Source organism: Glycine soja, chromosome 12 (genome assembly GCF_004193775.1).
Source record: "Glycine soja cultivar W05 chromosome 12, ASM419377v2, whole genome shotgun sequence".
NCBI lineage: Eukaryota > Viridiplantae > Streptophyta > Magnoliopsida > Fabales > Fabaceae > Glycine > Glycine soja.
The window spans coordinates 19,804,036-19,829,156 of NC_041013.1; the positions used below are offsets into that span (position 1 = coordinate 19,804,036).

The 25,121-nt window shown below is 33.3% G+C and overlaps 3 protein-coding genes and 1 long non-coding RNA gene across 5 annotated transcripts; 3 read left to right on the top strand and 1 right to left on the bottom strand.

Annotated features, from left to right (window-relative positions):
* Window positions 1-5,141: 5,141 nt before the first annotated feature.
* On the bottom strand, window positions 5,142-8,783 carry LOC114379992 (G-type lectin S-receptor-like serine/threonine-protein kinase At4g27290). The gene is made up of 7 exons (XM_028338860.1): window positions 7,271-8,783; window positions 6,725-6,841; window positions 6,463-6,620; window positions 6,170-6,398; window positions 5,820-6,056; window positions 5,592-5,743; window positions 5,142-5,508 (listed from the first exon to the last, which is right to left on the bottom strand). The coding sequence occupies exons 1-7, from the start codon at window positions 8,541-8,543 to the stop codon at window positions 5,245-5,247; spliced, it is 2,430 nt and encodes an 809-aa protein (XP_028194661.1). The 5' UTR covers window positions 8,544-8,783; the 3' UTR covers window positions 5,142-5,244.
* Window positions 8,784-11,571: 2,788 nt separating this feature from the next.
* Window positions 11,572-13,502, top strand: LOC114378861 (DNA (cytosine-5)-methyltransferase DRM1-like). Its single transcript, XM_028337459.1, has 6 exons — window positions 11,572-11,616; window positions 12,084-12,155; window positions 12,641-12,692; window positions 12,793-12,893; window positions 13,266-13,365; window positions 13,447-13,502. The coding sequence occupies exons 1-6, from the start codon at window positions 11,572-11,574 to the stop codon at window positions 13,500-13,502; spliced, it is 426 nt and encodes a 141-aa protein (XP_028193260.1).
* A 543-nt stretch (window positions 13,503-14,045) lies between these two features.
* LOC114379995 lies at window positions 14,046-14,252 on the top strand. Its single transcript, XR_003659635.1, has 2 exons — window positions 14,046-14,134; window positions 14,217-14,252. It is a non-coding gene; the product is annotated as an uncharacterized LOC114379995 (long non-coding RNA).
* A 1,353-nt stretch (window positions 14,253-15,605) lies between these two features.
* Window positions 15,606-17,603, top strand: LOC114379994 (nuclear-pore anchor-like). 2 transcript variants are annotated; one of them, XM_028338861.1, is made up of 6 exons: window positions 15,606-15,680; window positions 15,779-15,850; window positions 16,936-17,091; window positions 17,174-17,227; window positions 17,341-17,428; window positions 17,528-17,603. In XM_028338861.1, exons 1-6 carry the CDS (start codon window positions 15,645-15,647, stop codon window positions 17,542-17,544), a joined length of 423 nt encoding a protein of 140 aa, XP_028194662.1. In that variant the 5' UTR covers window positions 15,606-15,644; the 3' UTR covers window positions 17,545-17,603. The 2 variants fall into 2 exon arrangements, with proteins under 2 accessions (XP_028194662.1, XP_028194663.1); XM_028338862.1 differs by having other exon boundaries at window positions 17,344-17,428.
* The last annotated feature ends 7,518 nt before the right edge of the window (window positions 17,604-25,121 follow it).

Genomic DNA, 25,121 nt, shown 5'->3' on the forward strand with positions numbered 1-25,121 from the left:
GCCTCATCTGCTAGCATGTGAGTAGCAAACAACACCTTCTGATGGTCCTGACACTCCATCACCCGGAATATCTTCTCAATCTCCCTCAGCCAAGCCTCAGCACCCTCAGGATCATAACCCCCTTTGAAAGTAGGTGGGTTGTTCCTCTGAAAGCGATCTAACCCATGGTACATAGTTGCTCCTCCACCGCCTCCCTGATTGGCCATAACTTGCGCCAAGTTGTTCAAGGCCTCGGTAAGAAGTCGTTCTCGCTCATTTCTCGCAGCCATTACTTCCTATGTCACGCAAGAAACAAAACTTTGAAGAAAAAAAAAATAAAAAAAAATAAAAATATACTACACAAGAGAGTACACCTCTAATCAAACAAAACAAACACAACACATCAGAGTACACAAGGAAACACAGAAAGCTCATAACACACATGGCCGAAAGGTTCGACCTGCTCTCATACCACTAAATGTGACACCCTCTACCCTTACAATTATAACTAACTAATTAAATAAATCATACAAAATTTAATTAAAAGATTATAAACACATAATAATAAAAGAAGGAAAAAAAAACATGCAAAATTAATTAATAATTTTTCTTTTTAAACACATTTAATTTAATCAATTCAAAAGGATAAAGGTTCACATCCACTTAGTGAAAACATAATAGAATATTACTTTTTTTTTTTAATAAAAGATAAGATTATCCCGGCTCAAAACAAGGCCGTCCACTCTAAATAAATAATAAAAAAAAATCTAAAGTAGAAAAGTATAACACAATTATATCATTCAGTAAATCATAATCCCTATCACAGACTAAGTCTCTCCATTTCTAGCATGTGACTCATCATATGAAGGCTCACCTGAAACAAAGTGGCAATCAGCCCAAACACAAACACACACCGGGAGTGAGTTATCACATTCGTATATAATAAAACATTAGAGCATGTGAAACATATAATACTTAAAGCTGAATTTATATAAATAGCATTACTGCACAAAATCGCACACATTATTCACACCCATTCAAGTTTACACACTCCATAAAATAACATCAACCACAATTGTTAACTCAATGAAATTCAAACACAAGCGTTATGTAACAATTACACTAAGACTCAAGCCTATATGCAATGTGGTACCATGTCAGTGAAAAACAACACTGGGGCGCTTAGGAGTACATGACAAAGCACACCACACAATGGGTATACTCGGTCACTCTCACCAAGTAACATCATAAGGTGACCAGTCAGGGTTACTCTGTTTTGCGAGAATGCCCCAACCACATGGGATCAACATGGGCTTAAAGGAGCACTCAAACCGAGTATCTTTACCCCCAAGGCCTAGACTCCGAAGAATCCGTTTGGGCCTCACCTTCCTGATTCAGGTCCAACCCCTAAAATATATTTTTTTTATTTGCACGCAGACACTGTTTATGAGTTATATAATACCCACGACCTCACTCTTATATTCCAACATATTTAACAAAATGCGCTACAGTTTAACCCTTCAGGATCCTAACTAGGAATCCTACAATTTTCTTTAACACTGCGCATAAAAGTTCTCTCAAGGTACACACTGGTCGGGTTACTGTATAACTCATAACTCACATGACAAGTAATATCTCTACAAATATCAATCACACACTCATTCACAACCATGTTTCATGTCTACAGTCTAACATTTCACACTCTAACTAATTACAAAATATACTCAACAATTAGATAACAATTTATCATAATAATAATAATATACAATATTTAACTTCAAGGCTTATAAACAAGTAACTATAAAATACACGTAAAATATATATATAAGTATATTATATTCAAAATATATAACAAAATATATATATTAACGTAAACGTAAACGTACATATCACATATAACATATAAAAAGTATTAAATATATATTAATATAAAGTAATCACAATAATATCAAATATATTATTAAGTAAATACAAATTATATATAACAATAAAATATATACTCATATTGATTTCTATGAACAACATGTATACCTATATTTTAAATATATTTCAACTAAGTTGCCAACATCAAGAAAATGCCTAATTACAATGTGAATACAATTTTAGTTAATTTCTTTAAATGATTTTAGCCAATTCAATTATCCAACAATCCCTACACCTATGAATTTCATGACAAGAAATTACCCACGTGAAATAAAATATACAGTTTGTACAAAAAACAGTATCAATATATATGTACACGTATACACTGTGGTGTAAAAATAATTATCTGGACACAATATACATTAGCACAGGAAAAAGATTGAAAGGCCAACATATCTGGTATAAACAAAATCACCACCACACAATTTTTATGTTAATTATAAAGAATTCCAATTCCTAAGGTACACACCTAACAGAGAAACACATCAATCCTACAACAAACTCGCAACAGAACACCAATTGGTTCATCAAACACACTCAATCCGCGATTAAACATGAAAACATAATTAAATTCATAAACACCCCAAAATAACCCAAAAATTGATCCTCTAGGGATCCCTACACATGTTCATTCTAATCCCCAAGCGTGAGTAACTCATCCCTTACCTCGAGGTAGTCGCTTAAATGTTCTCTGTTAGCAATGGTGGCGTCTCTGGTGCTCTCTAGAGCTCCTCCTCTGATTGCTCTGTTAGGGTTCTTGTGCGTCAGAAAAGAAGAAAGGAACAGAATGTGTTTTCCAAAAAGCTGCTCTAGGTTAACATTTGGCTTATATAGTGGGAATTTATGACCTAATAATTTTTTTTCATTTTTTCTTATTTATTTATGTATTAATTTATTATTTTCTTATTTACTTATTAAAGTTACGGCTGTTACAATGTTGAAAGTCAATTTTCTAGTAGTGTTTTCTTAATTAATAGAAGTTACTTGGCCAAACTAGTTCAAGGACTTAATAGTTTAATCAAGAGACTCAGACCCTCTCCATCCAAGCCATTCAGTTGAGTAATTTAATGAGTTAATGATAATAATTAAGCCTTAAACTAGGTAAGTGACCTTTGTATGCATTAGGAGATGGATTGGTGAAGTCAACCCCAACAATTTTAATCATTCTTGTTTATCCTATTTTTATTGCATTTCAATTGTTTGTAAAAATTACCAAAAAGAGTTTCAGATTTTTTGTTTGTTCATGTTCTTGCATTAGGAGATGCTTTTTATATTCTCACAATCAAAAGGCTCTCCTTGCTCCTTTGTTCCATCTTCTTCCTCCCATCTTGCATTTTGGTGCTACCCATGGGAGTAGGTAGCTAGATTTTTCCTTTGCTTGGGGTTCGATTGTAACTAAACCTTATATTATCATGTATTTCATTTGAAATATGGTTATTTACACATCTTGTTCTTCAATGTTAATTCTTTGCCTTTATTCTTAATGCTTGTTATGGTTTACTATTGAGAAATACTTCCACAACTTGATTTTAGGATGAGATTGTGATTGAGAAATACTCTTTTTATCTTGATTTGTAGTAGAAGACCCATTAACCCTCGAAGCTAGGAATAGGATAAGAGTTATTGGTTATCTTTGGTTCGTTAAGCTTAAAGCAAGTTTCTTTGTCAAATGTGGAAGGGATTGACATTTAATGAACTTAGGTCTTTTCACCTAAGGATTAGGGATCTTAATACCATTTTTGAAGATGATCGATATTAACATTGAATCTTAAGTTGGGTATTATGCTTTAGTGTAAAGAGAATTTGATTTGGTAAAAATCTAACCCTGATAAACTTTGTCATTTATATTTCGTTTGCTTTTATTTTTTTCTTATCTAAAAACCCCACTCATATTTTAAAATTGTGTTGTTGTTTAATGTGTCTTTATCTTAGAATGTCAAATTTTATGGTTTTCTTGTTTTGTTTGTTAGTTTAGATAGTAAATATTTATGAATTTTTCAAGTATTAGGTAAGTCTTCATGGGAACAATATGTCTTACTTATCGAATACTACTTGATGACTTGATATTCTTGTCAGTTAGTCAACAATACGATACTTGGACTTCTAACATTTTATAATACTTGTGCCACTTAATACATTTACCAAAGAGTTAACAAACAACTTAATTTGGAAAGAAAAGGATGGACTAGCAGTCATCTCAAGAAGAGACTCAAGGATGAGATTTAGATGACTGAGATGCTATTCACTAAAAAACATGTTTAGAAGATAGAAGAATCAAATTCACAATTGGCAGATGATTCTGGAAGATCAGAAGCTAGGCGAGAATTCATAGCAAACAGATATAATGAAATGATGGAATCATATTGAACATGTGTTAAGTTAATTGTTATATGACATTATTGTTGTCATGCACGTATACAGAGAGTGTGAGCACTTGGCACTTCGTCAAGGAGACGGGTGCGCACATGGTGTTAGCTAGACGACATGTCGACAGCACAATTCCACAAGAGTGGGACTTCGCAATCTTGATTCACAATGGTGAAACCCCCATCCGAATATGTTCCTGACTAGACCACTATCCACCACATGGTTTTGGGCACGTGCCACTTTTGTCCAAAATGGGATGTTTTACGTCATTTCGTGGAGATGTCAGTGAAATCATAAGGTGTTGCGTTCATAAGTTGTTGAATACTTTCTGTTGATAATTATTTATGGAGTTATATGTGATGATATATATGACCTTGAATATCATGCCACAAAAAGTGTGATCCGCATCCCCAATTAGAACTGAATTGCTTTCAACTTTCAGAAACACCTTTATAAGTTTATGTATAAAACAATCTAGCTGCTATTAGTTTCTAGAATCATTTTTTTTAACAAACAAGATTTGTAAATCTAGCTTTTGAACACTTATACAATAGTTTTTAAGCTACTTAAGATTTTCAAGTGTGAAAAATTGTAATTTCCTAATCTCTAACAACATTCTTCTGATAACAAAAGAGCATTCTGAGCAGTCAATGGGAACAAAGTTTAAGTTTTGCACCTTAGGCGATAGTACTCAAGCTTCACAAGCATATTCTATTGTGACTTTCCAATCCACTTTCCGTAAAAAAATTGTCACAAACTGGAGATGGTTCGAAAACATATTTTATTACAAATTACAATTAACAAATCTTGTCTTAATAGATTTCTTTTCTTTTTTAAATTATCTGTTTCAATACATGACAAAGGCAATGGGGTTAGTAATAGAACAATCACTAATTATGTATGCTCAAATAACACATATACTACATTAGAAGGTGAAACCCTTACATCTTCTTGCCTAGATTTTCTATCTTGCATCTAAGCTGTGACGGCATGTTCATTAACTGTTTCAGATGTGATATTATTTTCAATATAAAATCCAGGAATCTTTGGCTTTGGCAATAATTTATCACTATTCAACATTAAAACCACTGATGACATGTCAGGCCTATCTTCTGGTCTTTGTTGCACGCATAAGAGACCTACTTGTATGCATCGTATGACTTCAAAGGTCGTGCATTGTTCTCCTAACACTTCATCCAACAGTTCCAGTTCTCTCTCTTCTGTCCATAATCTCCATGCCTAAGATTATGAGAATTTAATGACTAGGATGAAAATAATTCATTTCATGCTACTTAGCAACATAGTAAGATCAGTATGCTTACATGTCCAAGAAGATTATTGAAGTTATCTGAGTTTGAAATTTCCATATTTTTCTTCCCACTTATAATATCTAGTACTATCACACCATAACTAAAGACATCTGATTTCACTGAGAAATGTCCACGAGTAGCATACTTAGGAGGCATGTAACCATTGAAAATAAAATTTACCCAATTGATTAAAATTTGATAGTGGAAAGTCAAAGAATTAATATCAAAAGGAAACTTACTATGTTCCAACAACCCTATTTGTGTTTGCCTCGTCTTGATCTCCCAAAAATGATCGAGCGACGCCAAAGTCTGATATTTTGGGTTCAAAATTTGTGTCTAGTAAAATATTACTAGTCTTTAGATCCCTGTGAATAATCCTTAGCCTAGAGTCTTGATGAAGATACAGAAGTCCTCGAGCAATGCCACTAATAATCTTGGAACGCTTACTCCAATCTAGCAACTTTCTTTTGGTTTTATCTAGTCAAATACACTCAAGTGATTAGCATAACAGTGTCAGCCTTAATAATTTCATGAACTACTAATAAGAATTAAGAATATTGTCATAGATGTTTAGAATAAATTGTAACGACTCCAATCAAAGATAAAGTAGTCCAAGCTTTGGTTGGCCATGTATTCATAAATCAACAATTTTTCTTCTCCTTCAATGCAGCAACCAAGAAGCTTTACTAGATTACGGTGCTGAAGTTTGGCAATGAACACCACTTCAGTTTTCAACTCATCCAACCCTTGTCCAGACTTCTTTGGAAGCCTTTTCACAACTAACTCTTTGTCGTCTCTAAGTGTGCCTTGAAAAGCAATCTTCTGCTATAATTAGGAAGTTTGTAGGAAAAAATAAGTTATGGATATCAGTTTTCTTTATCACCTTATATACTTGTCCAAAGCCACCTTCTCCAAGCTTGTTTTTGGTTGAAAAGTTTTCAGTGGCTTTAGCTAAGACTGATAAATTGAAATTTGGCAAATCAATGTCTTCCTTCCTTTGTATGTTTTTGTAATGTTTGCCGTAAATTTTTCTTGCAGCCCCTGATTGGTTGGAAAAAATCAGTACATGAACATTGATACATAATATGCATATTTTTGTATGCCTAATTGCCTGTAATAAATGATAATGAAATCTACTGACATACCTGAATTTTTAAGTATCAATATGCATACACATGTTATGATTAATCCAAAAATAGTCACACCAACAGTGATTCCCACTATCTTTTTCTTGAGGTTTCCATTGGCAGCTGCAACATGACCTGTAAGATGAAGACCATCATTAGTCACCACTCTTACTACAATAACTCTATTGATTGGAGCTAAGTGTGTCTAGTTTCTACAGTCTTTTCCAGTACAGAACACAATATATTTAATTTGGAAAGTAAATGCCATATCACAAATAACATGCATCGTTAATAGGTTTTGGTGTATTTGATAGCAAAATTTTGCATCCCATCTTCAAATAAGCTCCATGTTTCATTTAATGTCTCCATTCTGCTTGGCATCTCGAGCTGCAATACCAAAATGTTTGTCTCATTCTCCTAACAAGTTTTCAACACCTTACTCTGCTCCCCTCACTTTTCTCTTAGATTAATATTGCAATAATAAAAGGGAAATGAAACAAGGAAAAGGAAACGATGAAACAAAAGGCATAAATAAAAAGAAATCAATTAAATAGAATTGAGTACCTAGTTTTGAAGCAGGGACTCTGACATAAAGGTCTTGTCCCCATTGAGAGAATTTTCTCATGTCAACCAGATTACTAAACCAAAGTAGACAGCCACTTCCTCCACCACGCATGTCTAAATTTGCATATGCTACACAAGAACAGTTTTCCAGACACAACTTCTTGCAATCCTCAAGATTCATGGTCTTACTAAACCATGATGAAGATGTGTCTGGCAATTTCATGTGCTTGTACTTCAAGAAGTCATCTGAGTGACTGTCATTGCAATTAGATTTAATTGTTGGGAAACAACCATTAGGCGAAATTGAGGAGTATTCAGAAAACTGGGGAGAATATCCTGTGATGCAATTACAGGTTGAATCGTCATTATCGATACTGCATATAGAATTTACACCACAAAAGGCATAATTTTCGCATTGATCCTTCCCTCCTGTCAAGAAGACTTGTTGGTTACTTGTTTCAGTTGTCCAATAAAAGCTTTCTCCGGTGCCAGAAGGGGTCAGCGTATATATGCTGAACATGGATTTATCAAGAAGCTTGAATTTATAAGACACCTCTTTTTCATTGAACACAAATATTTGTGATATTTTAAGAGTTGGATCTGGAAATCCGGGCCAAGACTGGCCATTCCATGGCCCCTTTCTGATCTTTATCTCAGGTCCCTTGTGTATAACTGCTTGAGGATATCCTTCCAGATCAAGTTTTAAAGTATATTCTCCCTCCGCAGGATCGTCAACACTTTTCCAAGAGGATAAAGATCTTTCTAGACCCGTCTCTAAGTTCCATCCAAGTTTCATTCCCGGCATCAACGTATCACATGGATAATCAAAACTCTGCCACAAGATGTTCTCCTGGTTAGATTGCTGTCCATTTTTCAAGACAAAATTTCCCGAATCCAAAAGATAAGCAATTGGATTATTCACTGCTTTGCTTGATATGTTGGATGACCAAATAGTGCTATTAGTTGCATTGAGAAGCTCTAGAATCCCTTTTTTGTTGAGTTTCAGAACTCCTGAGTTCTTCTCAAGAGGTGCATTTCGGTTAGCCACCCATACCACTGTTGAAGGGTAATTTGTGTACCATATACCCAAGTATCGTCTTGTTGAATTTTCCGGGCTAAAGAAACCCACTTTAGTAATTCCACCAGCTGAAACCAAAGTCTCGCCATCTCGGATGGATTGACTCACTGCTAAACTGTCTAGTGAAGTGGAAGTTTGAAACATGTAGGAAGATAAAAAGAACCAAATACATAACATTATGATGCTATGCGTCATTATGTTGTCGAATCAATAATGACTAATAAACTAGGGAAAATGAGGTTTAACGTTGAGTAAGCACTCTTGGAACACAGTGGCAAAAAATGACCATATATTACAATGAGAGTTGAACCAGATGCAGAAGCAAGTTGTTTATGGGATGGTTCATAGCGGAATAAACACGTTTTAGTTTAACGATGATCGGTTCCAATTGTTGTGAGAAGATAGAGTCAACTGTAGTTGGCAGCAACGTATATGTCAAGCCCAACAAAACTGTCCAATATTAAGTTCAAAGTCTTCATTAATCGAGCCAACTGTATTTCTTTTCCTCACTTCTCAACCATTAAAATTTCCTCAAATCTTAATAGAGACTAATTCTCACGCGTCCCCATTTTTGTATCATTCATGACTGTTTTATAGTTTTTAACAGAAGCAAACCAGGGAAGTCTATTTCATCACATATAGGTAAAGTTTAAGAAAAAATCCTTTAAAGAATAGTGAACATGAACTGAAGAAATAATGGTACATATCAAATACAAGTTGAGTTCGAAATGAATTAATTGTCATAAAGTCGAATTAAGGCATGTTTAGCTCAACATAGCTCATTTCGGCCCTAACTAAAACAATCTGCAGCTCGCCATCTCGCCTCCATTCTTATTAAATTATGTTTACAATTATGCATAAAGTTACATTTTTATGGATACGATGGAGTGTGCTCCTCCTCAACGTGTGTATTCCAATTTTCTTAATTTAGTACGAGGATGAGTAGAACTGAGCGTAAGCATCAGATCCACCATTGACTTTTGAGTCTTGATGATATCCTAGAATAAGCCTCTACTCCAAAAATTCAATGCTTTTGAACCTTGAACTTGCTTAGAAAAGACCTAGATTTTCATTACAACTTTTTTAATATCTATAAATAATGGGTGTGATTGGTAGAAAAAAAATGAATAAGATTGATGGAAATAGTGAAGAGAGAAATTAAATTAATAGAAAAAACTAAAAACTAAATAAATAAAAATAGAAGTGTTTGGTTTATATATATATATATATATATATTGAATTAGGAAAGAGAAATGGGAAAAAAAGGGAAAAATGGTATTGTTCATTTATACTATAGTAAATTACATAAACATTCCTAGAGAGGTTCGACAAAATTACGAGTCTCCCCTCCGTTTTGAAAATCCCTCCAAATGTTCACCTCACACTTTAACATCGTCTAGAGCGTGCTCGGTAGCCAAGATAAGAGGGGATCAAATAGGATAATTATCTTACCATATTGTAATCCGTTGTTTGTTGCACTAATAAGATGCGATAGTATTATCTTGTCGTTCATCTATATGATTGCTCTAATATATTTCTTATCTTGATGGGATGGAACTAGGTTATGATCGACATGATAAGATAAGAGTTTCTCTCTTCCTCTCTATATATATGTGGTAATAAATTAACTTATAAAACATATGTAAATATAAATATAGTAACAAATATAAATATGTATATTATGCAGTAATATATTAATTTTATACAATATATAGTTTTTACCGTTTAGTTAAAATTAATTTTTTATAATTATCCTAGTCTTAAAAAAAATAAATTTATAACAAAAAATTTAAAATATTACTTTTAGAAAATTATAAGTAATTTTAATGAAACAATATTTTTAAAATTTGAGCAGATGCTATGTTATTTGATACACACCAAACATTGGATATAATTACAGCTTATCATATTCTTATTAAATCTTGTCTTTATCTTATTAGATATCCTATCATATTTTATTCTGACCACCAAATAAGACATTAATGTTTAACAGAAAGCAATCGTGTGATAGTCATGTGAACTTTTAATGAATTTTATTTTCCATAAATGCCTTTGTGTCCTTATATTGTCATTTGCTTCCACAAGAGCAAAGAGAAAAGAAATCGGCATCATACTTTAGGTTGTCTATTCATTCCTCAAAATAGGTTTACCATAAAAGATGCAGTATTTTTTTTTTTAAGTATTTTTTTTAATATATGATTGACAGAAACTTAACACTGTTTATAGGAAGGGGTAAAAGAAAGGTAAAAAAACATAGGAGAGGCTTATGTAATTTTATCAAATCTCCCATAAGATTTGTATAATTTACTCTTTATATTACTTTTGAGGAGAAACACACCTTTTTTCTGCCCACATATTTCACATCTACCAAATATGCATAATTTTTTTTTTCATTTCTCTTATATTTTCACTCTCCTCCCTATTTCTTCTCCATTTTCATTCTTACTGAACATGCCCTTAATTAGGTTGTTGACGATGTCAAAGAAATTCCCAGGTACTCTCACGATTGATAATGTTAAACTGTTCAATAACATACGTCTACGTCATACATTAAATGCTGTAAATGCCGTTCGACAACTTGCATCTACTTGCCTTTATGGAATATTGTTTCAACATTAAAAGATGTTGAAATTATATGTAAAGACTCAAAATAGATAGTTCAAGTCAAGCAGAAACGTTTGTCAAGCCTATATTCATAAATCAACATTTCCTTTTTATGGAATCCACAAGAATATGAACCACATTTAAAATGAATTCACCTAACAGTTTGGATTTTATGATCATAGAATCAAACTCATCGCCAGGTTTATTGATTACTGTAACATTTTGAAAGGGCTACTCTTTATGAGTAGACTAATAATTTGTTTGTTTTTCCGTCTGATTCCGTTCAAAGGATTTTCTTTTTCTCAAAAAATAACTGCATAGTTGATCAAATGAGTAAGAAAACATAGCATATGACAGATTGTTATGACCATGGATGAAGGAAAAATTGCTTGCAGGAAAGAGAAAGTGATTTTGAATACATTGGCTGTTATGACCGTGTCTTGCCAAAGTCAATGATCAATACTGTTACATGCAGTTGTGGTTGGGTCAGTAGTTTTACTCGTGCTGGAGAGACAGGAAAATTTTCTCAAAGGGAAAAGTTTAACATACAGCCAAATAGTGTTTGACCCCAGACACCCCCACTACTAATAAAACAGTTTTTTACGTCGTTGATTCTACGATGGTTCTAAAGGACCGTCTTAGTAAGTTAGGCGATGAAATAATCGTAATTAAAAGAAAGACAACGACGACGTTTCTTGAAACCCATTGTTGTAGCGTAAGTAATTAACATACAAAGAGGGTCCTTGCCTGAGAACCGTCTTTGTATCAATAATGACTGCACGTGGCGCACACGTGCTTTTTGTTTCGTGTTTCTTTGCATTCGCGTCTCCTGATATTCCCACTTTCGTTGTTTCAGAAATATACGCGCCCTAGCTAGCAGCCCCACTCTCCTGCGCCATCAGTACCCATTTTCCGTGTCGTGCTCTCCGTTCAACCTTTCGTCTTCTGACTGAGCTCTGAAGAGGTCTTGAAGACACCCTTCTCCGAAGAAGCAACTTCCGTGACCACTCTTTACTTGCCAAGTTCTTTACAGTGTGAGGTTTATCGTGAAATACCATTTTGTTTTCTGTTCCCCTTTACACTTTTATGCAACAAAAATACTTACTTTTTTTAACTTTGTAACTTACCCAGATAACGTGCTTGGGCACTTTTGTGAAGTTGGAAAAGCTTGACCTAAAGCTCAACAATCTCACTTCAGTTCAGGTACATTTTCCTTTTTTTAAAAAAAATGATTTCGATTTTTAAAAGTATAATTATTGGCTGTTTGTTGTGCACGCTGCTACAAATTTCAAAACCCTCTCTCTCTCTCTCTCTCTCTCTCTCTAGTTACTCGCACCACTAGCAAGTTCTTCTTCTTCGTCAAATTCATATGCGAACAAGGGTTTGATCTCCCTCTCACTCTCTCTTTTACTTCTTTATTTATTTTTGTTTAATTTTGTGTAATTTTACAAGGTTGAATTTGAGTTGACGTGCATTTTTTTGTGTGTTTTGTGCAGAGGTAGGAATTCACGCTCTTGCATTCTTAGACCGTTAGGATTCCAATTGTGGTTTGTGAATTTCTTCGGTGTTGTTTGAATTTGTAATCGGTGATGAACTCATTTGTTTAGGGTTTGGCATGATTTTAGGTTTGTGTTTGATTAGCTCAGTTTTTGTGTGATGCTAATTCTCTTACTTATGTGCTTGGGCAGCCTAAATATATCTTGTATTCTGCACAGAAGAAGCTGAGAGAGGTTGAAGATGGTATGAGCATATTTTGGTTCTTTAGGTGTCCTCATTGTTAGTTTTCTTTGGGAGAATATATATGTGGTTCAAAAAAAACCTTTTTATTTTGATTGGCAAGGAGGAGATGATTTTGATTGGAATACTGATGATGAGCTTGAAATTGAGAACTATAACTCTTCATCTTCATGTTTAACCCTTCCTAATGGGGATGCTGGAGAGGTAAGCTTTTAGACACTTTATTCATTTTCTGTGTTATGAGTGGTTGAATATTAAGAATTCAGAGGATATATAACAAGAAAGACAACGATAATGCAAAATACTTTGTCTTTGGCAACTATAAGTTTTTCTGTTGGGCTTTTGGCCTTCTCTAATTCCTATTGTTGCTGGTGTACTTGATAACCAACTAACCATGATAAACCAAAATGATAAACTAACCTTGCAGGTCAATGCAGAAAAAGAAAATAAACCTTACGAATTGAAACCATACAAAACTATTTTTCATTTATAATGTCTATTTTACTGTTTAGATTTTTTGTAATTCATACATGTATTAATTTTTAGCTACTAATGTCCTATTCTCTCCCCCTTCAGGCAAGCTCGTCTGCAGTTTTGGCTAATTCCAAGGTACTTGACCACTTCGTCAATATGGGATTTTCTAGAGAAATGGTTTCTAAAGTAATTCAGGAATATGGTAAAGCATTTCTTTACTCTATTTAAATATAGATTTGATTCATAAAGTTCACAAATAAATATTGCTCTGATGAATATCCAGGTGAAGAAAATGAAGATAAACTACTTGAAGAACTTCTCTCATACAAGGTGAGTTGATGTTTTCATAAGTCTCGAGCATTGTTGTGAGCTTGTCTCTTTGAGCTATTATTGAATTATAACCAATTTTCTTTCTGTAGTTGTGTTGCCTCATTTTTTCTAAATTAATAAACAGCTCCATTTCCATATCGTCGAGTCATTAGCATCTTACAATATATATAATGAATTGTGAATCATTGTTGGTTTTCATGGGTAGTTATTTTTTTTGGGCCATCCTGTCTAATCTGGAGAGGGTGAGCCTTGTAGCATGGTTAGGGTTGCTATCTTGCGACTTGGAGGCCACAAGTTATTAGGATTTCTAGGCTTAGGTTTGGTCTTGGATCATTTCAATGACACATTTGCATTCCATGGGCCTACTGCTTTTATGTCATGACTTTGTCAACATAACTTATAATTGCTTATTGTATAATTTCATAGTCAATTCAGCGATATCTATGAGGAAGAGCATTTTATTAACATCAAATTTAGCATTTACATTCTTAATAAATTTGTTTTATCTGAACAATTGAATTTGGTATGATCCTATAACTTTTATCATGTATCTGACTATAACTTTTGTTTTCTTGCAGAAATGCAAGACCAAAGCTGACATTTGCTCTTTTCATGGAAATTTTTGTGCTTTCTCTGTTAGGGTAAGGACAATGCATGCTGCTACAATTCTACACCATAGGGAAGTAATCAAAACTTGATTTGTCTAACCTTAAAATATTTCAGGGTTAGTGTGACTCTTAATATGTACTTTGCAAGCCTGAACTACACAAATCCGACATTTGTTGCTTCCATGGTCAACACCATAGCTTCCCTTACCTTCATCATTGCAGTGGCACCCGGGTTTGCTTAATTCTTTATCTGCACGAATTTGGACTTTTCAAACACAAGTCATTATATTTAATTTTTTTTATCTGATTCTTAAAAGAGTTGAGTTAAATGTAGGTTTGAGGTTCTTGATCTTCAACATCCTCGTGGTATAGCAAAAGTTATTGGGACCATGATCTCCTTAGCTGGTGTTTTGATCATGACACTTTACAAAGGACCAGTTATGAGAAATCTATGGCATCCTCTAATCCATATTCCAGGGAAAAGTGCTGCTATAAATGAAGACTGGTTAAAGGGTTCAATTCTTACGGTTTCAAGTTGTGTTACATGGTCTGTATGGTACATTATGTAGGTTTTCACCTAAACTCAGTCATAACTATCAGAAATTTTGTGTACATTTTTTTTTTCCATGCATAAAGAAAAAGTAAATTTCAATATAAAAATACATAGGTTATGTAGTGGTTTGGTACTTTGGTTTCTATTCTTATTTCAGCTCTTGCTTCTGTAACTTGAAGTAATTACAATTCTTATAACACGTGATTGTGGAAATTCAGGCACCCACTTTGAAAAGATACCCTGCCCAACTCTCACTCACCACATGGATGTGTTTTGTTGGAGCAGCACAATCTGCTGCTTTCACAGTTATAGTAGAATACAACTCTTCAGCATGGGCTATGGGGCTGAACGTTGACTTGTGGTCCCCAATATATTGTGTTAAGTATAATAATGAGCTTATAAAGTCTACAATTTTTTGTTCCATACAAAAGAAAAAGTACAAAATCCAGAGTTCTAACATAACACAATCATTGTAATGGCAGGGAGTTGTCGTTGCTGGTTTGACAATCTACATTCAACTATGGTGCACTGAGAAAAAAGGGCCAGTTTTTGTCACAAAGTTTAACCCTCTTTCTACGATATTAGAGGCAATTCTAGCCTACTTTGTCTTTGGAGAGAAGCTTTATTTGGGCAGGTAATAATCGATGCCTCATAATTTTGAAATTTCTTTTCAAAGTTACATAGCATGAAATGCGGATAAATCTAGTTTTAACATGATTTTTTTTTACATCTCTCTTAAGACTGCCATATACTCATTATATAACTATTTTTCATGTCTCCAAAATAAAACATTATTATCCTAACAACTAGGAATATTTAGCTAATTGACAATTTTTTGTCTTAGCACTATCATTTTATTCTTTTAACTGAAAAAAAGAATGGGTACAATCTAGAATGTGCGTTTGATAATAATTAATTAGTGTGTCATGGTGGTAGCACAAGTTTTAAATTGAGCTTCAGCACCATAAGAAAGAAATTGGAACATTAAAAATGGAAAAAGATAATCTCAATAAGAAGGTTTCTGAGGTATTTTCTTATCAAACCTTGACCAAAAAAAATTTATAATGTATTACTGTGTGTTTGGTCTACATTATTTTTCTATTTTTTTTTTCTGTTTTTTTCAGTTGCTTGAAAGGAGTAAAAATGTTGATGTTGAGGATTATGATCGAGTGAAGAAACTTGCTAGAGAAATCCAGGTTGTTTATTTTAAGAATATTCAGGCATCTCTCAACCTTGAAGTTGTCTAGCACAGTTTATCATTTAATACATGTTTGGTGTTCCTTTTCGCATACATAAAATCTGTTATCGAAAGTTGGCTTGTTTAGTAATTTAAGATTACTTGGTTATCAAACTTGCGTTCTAAATAAAATCATTTTGAGACAATTGCGTTCTGCACTTCCAGAATTGCTTCTAGAATGATAATTCTGAAACCAATGTGTGAAGTGCAAAAAAAATAAATCCTCATTTTGATAAAGCTAAAAATCCTTCTTTGTGTTGCATGGCCCATCTTTAGAGCTCACTCCTCACGTCTTCCCCCAATTACTTGACATTATGCTGCAAATATTAGTTGATGGTCCATGCAAATCAGAAAATCTTGGCTGTTTTTCTTTTTTTAAAAAATAAAAAATCTGGTAAGAAAAGTTTAAGTAGAAAGGAAGAATTGGAGTATTTTTTAGGAGGGATGCGAAATGATACCCACACGTCTCAAGATCGAGATCATTTTGTCTATATATATACCGTGATATTTATATATTATATCCTAAAACATAATGTTGGTAGTGAGAGATAGATACATGTAAGAAAAAATATTTAAATCATTTATTCTTTTATGAACTTTTTGGTTCTGGAGTTATAATTTGTCAACCTTTTATATTATTTCTTTCATAAATGTCTATTTATGAATAATCAATTTACATGGAAAAAAAAATTCTTAATCTTTTTTAGAGTTCTTTGTATAGGAGGACTTTTCATCTCTTGATTAATCTCTCTTAGGTAAGTAAAGAAGGAGGAGATATTAGCTTACTAAATAAGTGGAAGAAGGTAGAGAACATATAATTCCATTCCCAAAAATTATAACTATATTTGGAATACCAATAGAGCTAAAAATCAGATCGAGCAGTTTTGAAATTTGCAAGAAACTTCAAGTTTTCGTAGATAGATAGATACACACTCACAGAAAAAGATAACATTGTTAGATTTCTATTTATTGCATGTACTCAATTTGAAGTGAGTTGTCAGTATCTTTTCTTGAATTTATTATCTTTATACTTTATCTCATCGGGATAAACTAAGAGAGAGGGATGCTCGGATTGAGGAACTTGGTAAAAGTCTATCAGAAAAGCAGGATTCTGTTTCATGCCTAGAGAAAGATCTTCCAAACTGCCGATTGGAGCTAGCAGAGACAGAGAAGAGAATTAATGACATTCTGCATAATGAGGTCTCTGAGATACTCTCTCTACCTTTGATGTTTGAAGAAATATTTTCTTTATTAACATTTTGTTCTGCTGTGATTAAAACAGGCTAACCTAAAACTTGATTCGGAGAAGCATAGGAAACTGCTGGCTCAGTTTAAGGTGCATGGAAATTCTTATCTTGGAAAATGGATAGAGTTCTCTGGATGGTTGTATATTTCTTTATATATATATATATTCACATTGCTTCTTTTTTTCCTACCATCCTTTTCTAGAAGAGGATTGATGTTTTGTCAAGGAAAAAGGAACACCTAGGGAAAGAGAACCAACAACTTTCTAGGCAATTAGATGAAATTAAACAAGGTAATATTTTTTTCCCTAATCTCTCTCTTGCTATTGAGACATTTTCATACAAAATCAATTTCTTCTACAAACACACTGACTTCACTGTCGGGATAATAGGAAAACTCCTTTTTTGAATGATGTGCCTTTGATACTTGCTTCAATTCTAGCCTCCACATAACTAGCAGGTATGTGGTTTCATATGGATGTAGGTATGCAGTATATGGTATGGTGAATTTTTTACTTTAAACCTTCAAGATATAATTTTTATAAAAATTCATGAATTCATTTTACTTTAAACCTTCAAATTATTTCTTATTTGAAAACCCTCCAAGACTCTGAAGAATTTAAATAAACTAGTTTTGGTCTAACTAGAGAAGGTAAATTTCCTTGTTAAAATTTATTTTGTAGTTTGTAGTTCTTGTTGTCATGCAGTCCCATGACCAAATAAGATTAGTTTTGGTCTAACTAATTCTTTATATTTGCACAATTATTCCAGAATGTAGATGTCTATGTTGGAGCTTGAAAGCCAATGTAACCTTTTTGCTGGGATGTGCAAGATTTACTGTAGTTTAATGTTATAGTGCTATTGATTGAGCTAGCTGACTTTTTTTGTTAATTGGGATTGCAGGTAGTGGGGTACCAAGGTGATGAAGAGCTCGGAAAAGCTTTGGAGGCTGCAGATGTTGTTATAGGTCCTGCTGGTGTGCCCAGAAAGCCTGGAATGACTCCTGATAATCTTTTTAACATCAATGCTGGCATTGTTAAGACACTCCGTATTGCTATTGCTAAGTACTGCCCCTCATCTGAGTGTCTGTTTCCTTTAGTTGCCTTTCATTTGTTCTGTGTTTGTCAGTTGATGTTGCTTGCCACTATCACTGTTGTTTTGCTCTGACTTTGTATGTGGAAAGCATATACTGGATTGGGCCTTAGAGGAAATGAAAATTGCATTTTGATTGGTTTTGGATGATCAATGCATTCTCTTTTATTTCTAAAACTTAAAGTAGAAAATAATATATATATATATATATATATATATATTATCTTCACCACTGAGCACTTTTAATTCAATTATAATGCATAAGTAATTAATTGAATTACTAAAGGCACTGATTATTTTAAAAAGTTTAGAGTTTTATTATTAGACTTTAAATTTTTTATTATTATTGAATTTTGATTAGTTTAGAGTTTGTTCACTTTTGATTTATGAACAGCCAAATTTTGTTCTAGTGAATGGTGATGTCACACAATCCGATTTCTACATCGGTTCTGACATGACCGATGTAGAAATGCTAACCATTCTAAGACGGTCGCATGTGAAAGACTGTCTTAGAATGCTCAACATTCTACATCGGTTCTTCAACGACCGATGTAGAAATTACATATTTTTACATCGGTGCTTACGTCAGCACCGATGTTGAAACACATTTATTACATCATTCAAAAGCTAACACCGATGTTGAATGCGCAGGTTACTACGTCATTGCTGACGTCACCACCGATGTAGAAATCACATCTTTGAAGTCGTTGCTGATGTCATCCCCGTATTAGAAAGGCACCCTTCTACATCGATGGTTTGGTAGGCACCGATGTAGAACCGTTGTTGAAAGTTTTTACTTTCAACTATGTTAGTATCAACAACGGTTGGGCCCTCACCTGGGATAAAAAGAATACTACTTTATTTTTTATAATTTTTAATTAAAGAAAAAGTAAATAACAAAATATAATTATATGAAATAAAAAAATGAAAAGACAGAAAAGATAAAATAAAAAACCAATCAAATTATCTTCTCCCCATGCTAGCCCGCTTCTCTAAGATCTCCTTGACACCTGCATGGAGATGATTTATGACAACGCTCTTGCATTGCTGGAGGAAGACAAAAGATCTGAGATTGTAAGACAAGCTCATGAAAAGTTGAGGTGTGTTGTTCATTTTATTAGTTGTAGGTTTCACTTAATGTCAAACACGTGGTGAACACAAAATAAATTATAAGGTTGTGAGCATCTTTTGAGAATGGTTGAACACACCATAAAAAGTATTGAATATAAAAACAATAGTCACGGAATTTTATTGCATTAAATTAAAAAGGAAAGCTAAATTGGCAATTTATATGACTTTTCTTCTACATAGTGAGAGATAATAGACAACATAATTTGAAAAAAATGATACTTCAAAGTATATTTTTTGTTTTATCATTTTCATATAAAGAGAGGCATTACTTTTAGTATTTCAAAGGTTTTAGGCTGTGTGCTATTTTTGTAATCTTGGGTGGTTGAGGCATGGCACAACCTGTGCTTCATTTCTGACTATTGCTTTTAATAAATTTCTTTCTAGCATTTAATAAAAAAATTTAACCTCTTGCATGCATCAAATTGTTTTGTTGGAACTTTGGGATAGCCTCGTGAAATTAATCCACTTTTGATATAACACACAAGACCATGACAATGCATTAGGACACAGCTCCAGTGACAAAAGCTTGTAGGTTCATGGATGATTTTGAAATTCATGGCACGTGTAACTATTTTGCGAATGTGGTCACTAACATATATCTAAGGAGGATATCTGTCTTAAAGTTTTCAATTATCAAACCTTAACTATTTGTTGCACAAGTGGTCTCAATAACTTAAGAAGGGGTGAATTAAGTTTCAAAATTTCCCACTAACAAACTTTAAACCCCCTTCTAAATGATAGGCTCAAAATGCAGAAGAATAAGCAGCAATCAATTTAATAATGTTCTTTAAACATGCAAGACAAAATTGATTGCAATAACGTAAATGAGATAAGGGAAGAGAGAAATGCAAACTTGATTTATACTGGTTCGGCCACTTCCCGTGCCTACGTTCAGTCCTCAAGTAACCTACTTGAGATTTTCACTAACTTTGTAAAAATCCTTTTTACAACTTCTGAACACCTGAGGGATCCCTTGATTACAACTTACACCTGAGGGATCCTTTTTACAATTCAAGAGACAAACAGTCTCTTGATTACAACTTACTTTCTGAGATGAACATAACGATTTCTCTCATTTAGAGTGGATAATACAATTTGATGTTCTCGGATGAACTCTTAATAGATTTGCAAGTGTTTCCTCAAGAGTTGTTGAGAGAGCATTTGACAATGAAGTTCTCTTAGAATATCTCTCTCTTGCTTTTTGAAGTCATGCACACATATATATAGGCCCTTCGTGCCTTTTCAAAATGGTTTGAAGAGACGTGTCTTTTCAAAAAGTTTTTTTTTCTGAAATTCTTCACTGGTAATCGATTATAGATTTATGGTAATTGATCACACAATTATATTTTGAAGGGTCATGTCTTTTCAAATTGAATTTCAAGAGTTTCATTGCTGGTAATCAATTACACATCAATAGTAATCGATTACACATTCAAAATTCAAATTTCAAACCCTTTTAAGAAGCTGATTTGCATACTTATCTTATGGTAATCGATTACACTGCCTGGTAATTGATTACCAGTGCCTTCATATGTTGGAAACAATATGTTTTGAGGCGAAAGCTAATCTTGAATGAATCTTGAAGCAATGGTTGTTTGTTGAAGCAACCTTGTATTAATCTTGAAGCAATGCTTAACTTTTGAATGTTTGTTGAAGTAATCTTGAAAGCAACCTTATTTGATTATTCTTTGGCATCATCAAAATCATGTATTCATACATTCACAATGTCCCCCTTTATGATGATGACAATCATTATCAAGTGAATTCTTCTCAGCATCATCAAAACCTACATTATTCACATTCTCCCCCTTTTTGATGATGAGAATAATTATCAAGGAAATTCTTTTCGGTATCATCAAAACCTGAAACCTGCATGATTCACATTCTCTCCCTTTTTGATGATGACAATCATCTGTAGGTTAGGAGTAAAAACTAAAGAATATCTATCTGTATAGTTTACTACCCCTTGATTTTACAATTATTGCTTGTATGAAACAGTTGAAGATTTCATATATAAAAAATACTCTCATAAATAAAATAGATAAGTCCCCATACTATCTTATATTTTATCTATCTCTTCCTGTTTTTCAACATCAAAAACAAATCATGAGCAGAGAGGAGAATAACATTAAGCAATTTATAATGAATTAAAAGAGTAGAGCATGCCATACCATTCAAAGTACCATTTCTTGGCCCAAAAGAAAATGTTACCGCTTGTTTGAATATATGAGAATCGAATGATATCAAAAGGCCTTAAAAATAACTATTTTGCACTCACAAAAATACATATTCAGTATAAATAATCAAAATATATAATAATAATAAAACAATCATCAAAAGTAATCAATAATCAACATAACTCTCAAAGGCAACCATCAAGGACAATCGAAACTCAATCAAGAACAATCATCAAAAGTAATCAATAATCAACATAACTCTCAAAGACAATCATCAAGGACAATCAAAACTCAATCAAAAAACAATCATCAAAAGTAATTAACAAAGACAAGTGTCCTTTTGGTATCATTTGATACCACTTGTTGGGCTTGTTAAACAAGTGGCCTTAATAAACCATGCATAAGATCATCAATAAGTAAAGATTTTTTTTATATGGAGGTAGAGGGATTTGTACCTATTTTTCCAACTCCAACAATTTTACCTTTGTTTATTGTCTCCATAGATCACATATTCACTATCTTTGGGAGAAATATGAATAATCTTTTATGCATCTCCTACCATGTCTTTGGAGCAACCACTATCAATGTGACAACTCTTCTCCGCTTTCATAGTCTTTTGCCATGAGACCCAGATTTATGATTTTATTTTCTGAATCACTTGAAGAATCCATGTCATTGTCTTCCCAAGTGATGTATGTTTTCTTTTCTTCCTTTTCTTTGAAATTTCTCTTGTCGGATTTTTCTATTCTTCTTTTAAGGACAAGACAATTGAATCTCAAGTGCCTAGGTTGATCGCATTCATAACATTTTGGGGCTAAGGAGGAATCTTCTCCTTTCTTCTTTGGATTGATGTTTGATTTTCTTTGATTTCTTTTGTTTCTCATAAACTTATGGAATCTCTTCACAAAAAATCTAAAATCATCATCTTCTTTTATTTCATTCAAGTCTTCTTTGTCACTTTCTTCTTGAATAGAAGATGATGAGGCTTTGAATGCTATTCCTTTCCTCTTTTTATCATTTTCTTCATGTTGATGAAGTCTCATAAGTTCCATTTCATGTTCTTGAAGCTTTCCAAAAACAGTGGCAAGAGACAGATTAGTGAGATCTCTTGATTCTGCAATTGTTATTACTTTTGGTTCCTATTGTCTGCTTAAACATCTCAGCACTTTGTTAAGGAGTGTTGGACACGAGGCCTCAGTTATCTTAAGAAGGGGGGGGGGGTTAAATTAAGATAAAAAAAACTATTCCCAATTAAAATTTAACTCTCGTTTTGGATTAACACTGCACCCTTAATATGAATTACTCAAAAGAAAATTCAAAATAAACTTCTTTAAAGCAAAAGATAAATAACAATAAATAAAAGAAGTTTAAGGTAAGAGAGAAACGCAAACTTGATATATACTGGTTTGACCACTTCTTGTGTCTATGTCCAATCCTTAAGCAACCTACTTGAGATCTTCAACTATCTTTGTAAAAATCCTTTTTACAACTTCTGAACACCCAAGGAATCTCTTTCCCTTGTGTTCGGGAAACTCACAATTCAAGAGACAACCAGTCTCTTGATTACAATTGACTTTCTGAGAAGAACATAAATATTTCTCTCCTTTAGAGTGAATAATACAATTTCAAGTTCCTGGATGAACTCTCAATAGATTTGCAAGTGTTTGCCCAAGAGTTGTTGAGAGAGTATTTGATAATGAAGTTCTCTTGGAATATCTCTCTCTTTCCTTTTGAAATCAGACACACATATATATATAAGCCCTTCGTGCCTTTTCAAAATGGTTTAAAGAGATGTTTCTTTTCAAAAAGCTTTTTCTGAATTTTTTTCATTGGTAATCGATTATAGGTTTCTGGAAATCGATTACACAGTTATATTTTGAAGGGTCATGACTTTTGAATTTGAATTTCAAGAGTTTTGTTGCTGGTAATCGATTGCAAACATCTGATAATCGATTAGAGGTTCAAAATTCAAATTTAAAACCATTTTTAACAACTATTTTTCAAAATTACCTTCTAGTAATCGATTACATTGCCTGGTAACCGATTACCAGAGCCCTGGATGTCTTGGAAACACTTTGTTTTCAGGCAAGGCTTGATCTTGAGTTAATCTTGAAGCAAGGCTTTTTGTGTTGGAGCAACCCTGTATTAATCTTGAAGCAATGTTTATCCTTTGAAGCAACCTTGTTTGATTCTTCTTTGGCATCATCAAAATCATGTATCCATACATTCACATTCTCCCTCTTTTTGATCATGACAATCATTATCAAGTGAATTCTTTACGACATCATCAAAACCTGCATGATTCACATTCTCCCCCTTTTTGATGATGACACTCATTATCAAGCAAATTCTTTTTGACATCATCAAAACCTGCATGATTTACATTCTCCCTCTTTTTGATGATGATAACCATCTGTAGGTTAGGAGCAACAACAACAAAAAAAATTATCTATCTGTATAGTCTTACCCCCCCCCCCTTTGATTTTGCAATGATTGCTTATATGAGACAGTTGACCTTTTGGTATCATTTGATACCACTTGTTGGGCTTGCTGATCAAGTGGCCTTTGTTTGTTGTCTCTATACATCACATATTCACTATCTTTGGGAGAAATATGAATAAACTTTGATGCATCTCCCACCATGTGTTTGGAGCAACCGCTATTAGTGTATCAACTTTGCTTCGAAGAGTACATCATTCATATAATCATATTTTGATTTTGGTACCCAAATTTTCTTAGGTCCTTGTATGTTAGTTTTGAGTAAGGATCCTTTTGAAACTAATACCATTTTTCCAATGCTACTATCATTGTTTCTAATATAACATGTTGATGTAGTATGATCTTTCTTTCTTACCACAATAAAAATAGTAGAACTAGTAACAAGAGTAAATTTGGCAATAACAATTTTTAAATCTTCAAATTTCAATTTCAATTTTTAAATTTCAAATTTCAATTTCAAATTTCAAATTTCAATTTCAAAATTTCCTTTTCTAAACTTGAAATAGTTTTCTTAAAATATGAAACTAATTTGACAAGCTTAATATATTCTTTATGCAAGTCATTGAATGCATCTTGAAGTTCATCAAAAGAAATAGATAAGTTATTGTTAGTCGTCTTTTACGACTAATTTTTGTATAAAAAAGTTTCCAAAATGTAAAAAATCTCCCAATTTATGGTTATTTTTTGGTAGGATTGTAAATATTTCTAGTTTAATTTTAATTTATGCTCAGTAGAAGCCTTCCTATTGAATTTAATGTAAATTTCACTTCAATTTCAGGTAAAAAGGAGAAAATTATGAAGGTTCAAAAAGTACTGTCTTGCTAAGCCTGAAGCATGCGCTTAGCGAGCAGCAGTGGCTTAGCGCATGAGGATAAGCCTGAAGAGAGTTCTTCCACGCCAGCACGCGCTTAGCACGTATACAGCTTGTTAAGCGAGGCGGTTGTCTCTTCTATGCTAAGCGCAAGATTGGCGCTAAGCCAAATATCACTTACTCACACTAAGCGCGCCTTCGAGGTCAGAAAGCCCTTTTTAAGCCTAATTTGCACAGAAAAAAGGGAGAGCATGACGACGTGAAAGAGGTCTGAAT

Excerpts from the sequence above, each read along its gene's own strand:
- LOC114379992 (XM_028338860.1), bottom strand. The coding sequence starts at position 8,543 with ATGACGCATAGCATCATAATGTTATGTATTTGGTTCTTTTTATCTTCC. Across the intron at positions 6,842-7,270 it reads AGTCCCTGCTTCAAAACTAG|GTCATGTTGCAGCTGCCAAT; the intron begins GTACTCAATTCT and ends TTCATCTTACAG. Across the intron at positions 6,621-6,724 it reads ATTGATACTTAAAAATTCAG|GGGCTGCAAGAAAAATTTAC; the intron begins GTATGTCAGTAG and ends CCAACCAATCAG.
- LOC114378861 (XM_028337459.1), top strand. The coding sequence starts at position 11,572 with ATGGTTCTAAAGGACCGTCTTAGTAAGTTAGGCGATGAAATAATC. Across the intron at positions 11,617-12,083 it reads AGTTAGGCGATGAAATAATC|ATAACGTGCTTGGGCACTTT; the intron begins GTAATTAAAAGA and ends TAACTTACCCAG. Across the intron at positions 13,366-13,446 it reads TAAAGTAATTCAGGAATATG|GTGAAGAAAATGAAGATAAA; the intron begins GTAAAGCATTTC and ends ATGAATATCCAG.
- LOC114379994 (XM_028338861.1), top strand. The coding sequence starts at position 15,645 with ATGGAAAAAGATAATCTCAATAAGAAGGTTTCTGAG. Across the intron at positions 15,851-16,935 it reads AACTTGCTAGAGAAATCCAG|GATAAACTAAGAGAGAGGGA; the intron begins GTTGTTTATTTT and ends TTATCTCATCGG. Across the intron at positions 17,228-17,340 it reads AACTGCTGGCTCAGTTTAAG|AAGAGGATTGATGTTTTGTC; the intron begins GTGCATGGAAAT and ends ATCCTTTTCTAG.